We start from the raw sequence: 6207 nt of genomic DNA, 5'->3' as shown, positions 1-6207 counted from the left end.
TGCTGTGGATAGGCATCATGAACTTTTGCGGAGAATCATGGGTAAGGTACAGAGTAGATTCTGGTAAGAAACATTGTAAGAAAGGTGACACGAGTCATGAGATATAAATGAGAAAACCATAAATACAACACCCTTCAGTCTTGCTAAAATAGTCAATTTTTTCTGCATCATGAATAAAATCAGGAATCTGGTTTTGAGTGAAAGAAGTATTAATAAATATATTTGTTAAGCATTTATAATATGTGAGTTAAAAATGGCTCACTATTTGGCAGGTATTGCATTAAAATCACCCTTTTACTCATGCATTTATAACTGCTTATCAATGAATTATAATGCATTTGTGAGTTATTAGTCATTTATTAACACCTTTATAAACCCTTTACAAAAGGAACCTTAATGTAAAGTGTTATCCATTTTTGTCATGCATTCTCTGGGAATCAAACCCATGACCTTGGCATTGCTAGTGACAAAGCTCTACTGTTTGAAAGGCTCAATGTTAATGCTAAATGACTTGCTATGACAGTATATATATTTGTTGTGTTGACTGAAGTGCTAATTTCTAACTGTTTAACAAAATACCAACATAAGAATTTCTAGTATCACACTGTGATTATTTTATTAGGCATTTGTAAAAAATTATTAAGTGCTAAACAGGATCACTACATCACTAAAGCATATTATTGGAAACAGTGAAACGACAGTAGAAGACAGTGGTCTGTTATTCAGCGAGGTCAAAGAGCCATTCCAGCTGAAAGGCCATAAATACTCAAGCATCCTTTACTTAACCTGGCATGAAGATACGTATCTCTGAAGCACATTGAACCTTGCAAAATGAGCAGCAAAAGACACTGTTACGGTCAGCTAAGGTTAAGACTTTAGAGATAATGAATAGTAGAAATGGGAGGTTTGCAATATAGCCTGAATAATATACTGTAAATAATGACTAGTGAGTCATTGATAAAAAGATGCAGTCAGGTTTAAAAGAAATAAGGTGCTATTTATGTTGTGTAAATAAAGGTAGCTTGGCATCAAGTGCAAATAAATACAGATAGCACATTGTTTGCACTAAGTGCAAATAGGCGGATGAATTGCTCAGACAAAAGCATCAGCTAGACAAAACCAACACAAGCTAGATTGTTCAGTCTCAGATGAAGAAATGCAATACGCCATCAGAGTAGTTTTATTGAATAATGAAAAAGGATGATACTGAAATCACCACAGAGCAAATAAGTCTATATCGAGTTAATCATTTTAGATTCTTTGACATATGGCAGTTCTAATTGGCAGGCAAGAAGGCAGAAATGCTTTGGGCTTCATGTACTCATTCCCAGCACAGCCACTGGTAAAAGGAGAATCAAATCATTCACATCGGTCAAAGGCTTTCCCCTCTGATCCTCCTAGAGCTTGGACTGCACTAACAGTAACACAGCACCAAAGGCACAATTATTTATTAACCTTTCCTTTCCTTTCCTTTCTTTTGATTTTGACAAAACAATCAGAGCCCAGTAGAAATCAATAGATTCTGCATAATGTTCAGAAAAGCTTGAAGGTGTGTTGTTCTCTATCTAAACTAATCTCAGCCACATAACATTAAGCAAAGCTTTTGACACTGAATGCGTTAGTAATTGTTTGTGGTGGAACATGATGCGTTTTCCTTCTGACATAACAAGTTTGAACCAATTACAAGTATTTTCATGAAAGCTTGTAAAGGCATCAATGTAATGTAATCTGTTCAGTACGATGGCGAAACAAATCACCCAGCATTGGTTAGGGAATCATTTTATCTCCTCCACTTTCAAAAAAATGAAACATTCACAGACTCGCAGCCCTGCATTACAAAATATAAAACTTGACAGTTCTATCACCAAGACGTCCTTCCAGTGGGGTGAATAATGAGTGAATGTATGAGATTTTGAATTTGTACGTATGTCAAACTCAATTTATTTTCCACATAGCTCTGGTCCAAGTGGCACCCATCATCCAGCAGGATCAAAAAAATTTATGAGGAGACTGCTTCAATTGCACTACTTATGCTCTGACTGACAGTGAAGTTTCTCAGCCTATATCTGTCTTGGACTCACTCTGGGTCGAACACTGGTGTTAAATATCTCATGGAATCGGTGTGGGTGAAGATAGATTCCTTGTTCATTTCTCTTTTACAAGAACCTTTGAATGATTTGAATAGAAACCAGCTCTCTGAAAATCAGTGTTTTATTTTGCTTTAGAATCGGCTTTAGATTCTCAATCACACTTTTGAATGGAATTGATTTGTTTATAATCTCAGACTATTGCTTTTATACTGAAAACACAAACATAATATTTGAAAACTTTTGAACATTAAGATAGGGATGTGGTATGTTATGGAGTTATAAAATAGTTTGAGTATAAACAATTGAAAAGTGCTCCCAATGCCACTGAACAGTCAACATCCCCAAGGGCTTACATTACCTAGTTTAAAACAATACTTACAAGCCAGACCCCTCTTTCTCTGTGATCAGAGAAAGTCAGCAGCTGCTCCTGTTCTATTTGAATTTTACAAGCAGAGACGCTGTGAACTGAAAGCTGTGACCCCAAGAATATATTTATTATGTGTCTATTTGAAAACAAAAAATAATATTTTCTAAATTCATCTGTATACAATATCTAAAATGTTATTTTTCTCCATAATGGTTTCTGAATTACCCTATTATAGACATCCATTCTCTTGTTTAGGACCACAGATTGTAAGTAGTTATAAATTATTATGAATATTTGACAGTATCTACATTTGACATTTTCTTTACATTTCTTAAGATATCCACTAAATTCAAAATGTGTGTTTTTTTTTTGGGGGGGGGGGGGGGATAAAAAGTGACCTTTACCACTAACTTTTGCGTAGTCTTCAGTATTTTTTCCCTCAATGGTTAACAGTGTTTAACTAGTGCCAGAATGTTGAACTAACAATACTGTGCAGCACTGCATAATCATCTGAGTCACGTTGAAGCATCAATGTGAACATCATTCCAACTGTGGCAAACAGTCTGGGACAATTAAATTAAATTCAATTAGTTCAGATTCTCCCTTTATTTTGTTCTGTTCTGAGCTGAATGGAGTATCGTACCTGCAAAATGACAAAACCTCAAAACAATATTTAATCACAGTCATTTCTAATTATGATAAGCCCACTTTAGAGACATGAAGAGTAAAATATAAAGCCTAGACTCTGTTCACAGTAAAAAGCGAATCCAAGAGAAGTACAATCCATTTAATTGTTCATTTTTGTTTGATCATCAGCTGTGCTTGTAGTGACCTGTCAGTCATTTTGGAGATATCACAAGTATATGGAATAGAAAAGGAGAGAAGCCAAACATCCATAAAGATAGATGTTTCATAATATACAAAAACAACCAAAAAAGGTTGTTTTGCTTTAAAAAATTTACAACAGCCTTATATATTATATTTGCATTATATCACTATGATATTTTGAACAAATGGGATACACCTTACAAGCATAGCCACAAAGCTTAAATAGTTTATTATCTGATAAATAAATCCTGTAGATAAATAAATGTATCATTATTTATCATCATCACCGCAAAACCACTTACAGTTTCTCTTAAGTCTAGTCCAGTAAATACCTCTTCTGTATACTTTTTATGGCATGTTAGAGAGCAGCCGTACAGTGATTAATTTCACTGAAGAACAGTTAAGAAATAGAGCTCTGTTCAGTCAGGACTTTGCACCCTCAGGACGAACCATGCAATACCCAAGCACATCAGGGCAAAACTCTTCTTCTCATCTGTCATCCGGTAACAACCTTCTCATACCCCGTAACCAACAGTGTCCGTTTTGTATCTCTCCACTGGAAGGAAACAGCACACTTTTTGGTAATTCACTTCTCTTGTTTGTCTTTTTTTGTCACCATATAAAAGGAGACAGCCTTTCATGTTACATAGCTCTCTAGTCACAATGACACAAGCCATATGTGCAAACTCATCATAAAAATATCTCTTGATAACTTCAGAGTGCCAGCAGCCATAATAAAGATAAGCCTGTTTCCTCTAATGCAGTGCAGTGCTTCCCAATTCAGGTGGGTTTTCTTTTTTTTCTTCTTCTTTTTTTTAAGCATATTTAGCTTTTGGTACCACCTATGTGACCAGCATCTGTTGTCCTCACAGACTCATGAAGAACATTACACAACGAAGTAGGAAAAAATATCAATGTCATTGTTGTGTACAGATTGTCAATGCAAAAAAGAGAGGGCAGTGGTGTTTTTGAAAACGTCTCTTCCTTGTCAACCACCTGTTAATGGCACTGGATGCTGCAAACTATAGCTGCCAATGTTCTCTAAAAAGACCTCTTCCAGGACTTGCACAGGATCTTCTGAAAAGCTCGCCGGAAGTCCTGGTTGAAGATGGTGTAGATGACGGGATTGAGGGAGCTGTTGCAGTAACCGATCCAGAAGAAAAACTTGAAAAGGGTGTCATGGATGGCGCAGGGCTCCCGGCAGATCCCATACAGGCTGTAGCTGAAGAAAAAAGGAAACCAGCAGACCACGAACACCCCCATGACCACGGCCAGCACGAAGGTGAACCGCTTCTCTCGTGCCTGGGAAATTTTTTTTCTCGAAATGGTGTTCCTCCTTTTTCTGCGGGAGGAAAACAAGTCCAGGGACTTGCTGCTGGCTCGGGACTTCCGGCTGGAATGCTTGGAGCTGGAGCTGTTCTTGCGGCTGGACCGGCGGTCTTTTCGCGAGGGCGCCATCTCGTTTTGCGTCCGCTTGGCCTTCTCATCGGATGAGCTGCTGTCCTCCAGCTCGGCATCTGGGTCATCCTCGCCTGGTTTGCGTTCCCCTGGTGGCGGCGTGGCACAGTGCCCGTTTTCCCGCCTAGAATCCTCACGGCTCAAGCCATTCTCCAGCCGTGGCATTCCTGATCCGCCGTCTGGATCACGGCGCTTTTCAGACATATTTCGGGTTCTCGTCTTAGCCACCTGGTAGATTCGGATGTAAACAAGGATCATGATGACACACGGGGCAAAGAACGACCCGATGCTGGAGTACAGGATGTACCACGTGTGGTCGTTCAGCTGGCATTGTGGTTCGCTGCTGTCACCCTCGTTATTCCGGTCCATGGAGATGAGCGGTGGGAAGGAGATTACAGCCGAGATCAACCATACCACCACAATCATGCCCTTTACCCTGCGAGGCGTCCGCTTCAAGTTATACTCGACCGCCTGTGTTACAGACCAGTACCTGTCCAGACTTATGGCACACAGGTGAACAATAGAAGATGTGCAGAAAAGAACATCTAGCGCCAGATAGATATCACACCAAACTTTCCCAAAAAACCAGTAGCCCATTAATTCATTGGCCAGGGAGAAAGGGATTATCAGGGTGGCTACCAAAATGTCCGCACTGGCCAGAGACACAAGAAAAAGGTTTTGTGGTGGCTTGAGCGCTCTGCTCGTTAAAACGGCGATAACGACCAGCACATTCCCCACTATTGTAAACAAGATGAGGAAGCTCACCAGCCCCGCGAGCCCTATAATGGTTGCCGGAGAATAGCGACTTGTAGAATTCCCAGAGGATGTTAAACCAATGTCAATGTAAGTGTCCACTTCGCTTAAGTTATGCATATTGATTTAGAAAAAGGTCTGCTGTCCAATAAATCGTCCACGCGCGTCTTCGCGAATACTCTCTCTCTCTCTTAATTTCACTATAAGTTATTTGCAGGTTCCTCTATGTTTCTTCTTACCTTGTGTTCTTATTTTAATCCCGTTCGCGTCTTTTTCTTTTCCGCACAATTCCTCTTACGGCTCATTTGGTTGCGGCTTTGAAAAAGCGACCCATCCCGTGACGAGTTTGAAGTAAGCATCACCGTCTCTTACATCCGTGCGACCTGCTCTTCCTCTCGCGGGCGTCTCTCTCAGCATCCACCCGAGCAAAACACCGCCGGGACTCCACTGTCCACGTGCTGACAGCATTAAACTGATGGAGCGCCGCCCCGCCCCCGGAGAGAACTACTGACTGCTGAAGTACCCTACCACCGTTTAGCGCCGTTCTCTATGTTACAGTGAACATTTTATATCAGATCATAGCGAGATTTTATGCATTTCAAACATTTCTTCTTTACGCGTCTCTGAACAGACAACAAGAGCTGCAACTTGGGCAAACATGCAACGGGCATTACATGTTAGTTACTCTGAGGGGAAAATACATTTATTTTA

At 39.9% G+C, this 6207-nt stretch overlaps 1 protein-coding gene across 1 annotated transcript; it reads right to left on the bottom strand.

Annotated features, from left to right (window-relative positions):
• Positions 1–3482: 3482 nt before the first annotated feature.
• On the bottom strand, positions 3483–5616 carry LOC107712015 (alpha-2C adrenergic receptor). Its single transcript, XM_016517135.1, has one exon. It carries the CDS (start codon positions 5614–5616, stop codon positions 4327–4329), a length of 1290 nt encoding a protein of 429 aa, XP_016372621.1. The 3' UTR covers positions 3483–4326.
• Between the last annotated feature and the right edge of the window lie 591 nt (positions 5617–6207).

The sequence above is a fragment of the Sinocyclocheilus rhinocerous genome, unplaced genomic scaffold (assembly GCF_001515625.1).
Source record: "Sinocyclocheilus rhinocerous isolate Xijiao unplaced genomic scaffold, SAMN03320098_v1.1 scaffold658, whole genome shotgun sequence".
In the NCBI taxonomy this organism is placed as follows: domain Eukaryota; kingdom Metazoa; phylum Chordata; class Actinopteri; order Cypriniformes; family Cyprinidae; genus Sinocyclocheilus; species Sinocyclocheilus rhinocerous.
This window is presented reverse-complemented; position numbering and strand designations above follow the sequence as displayed.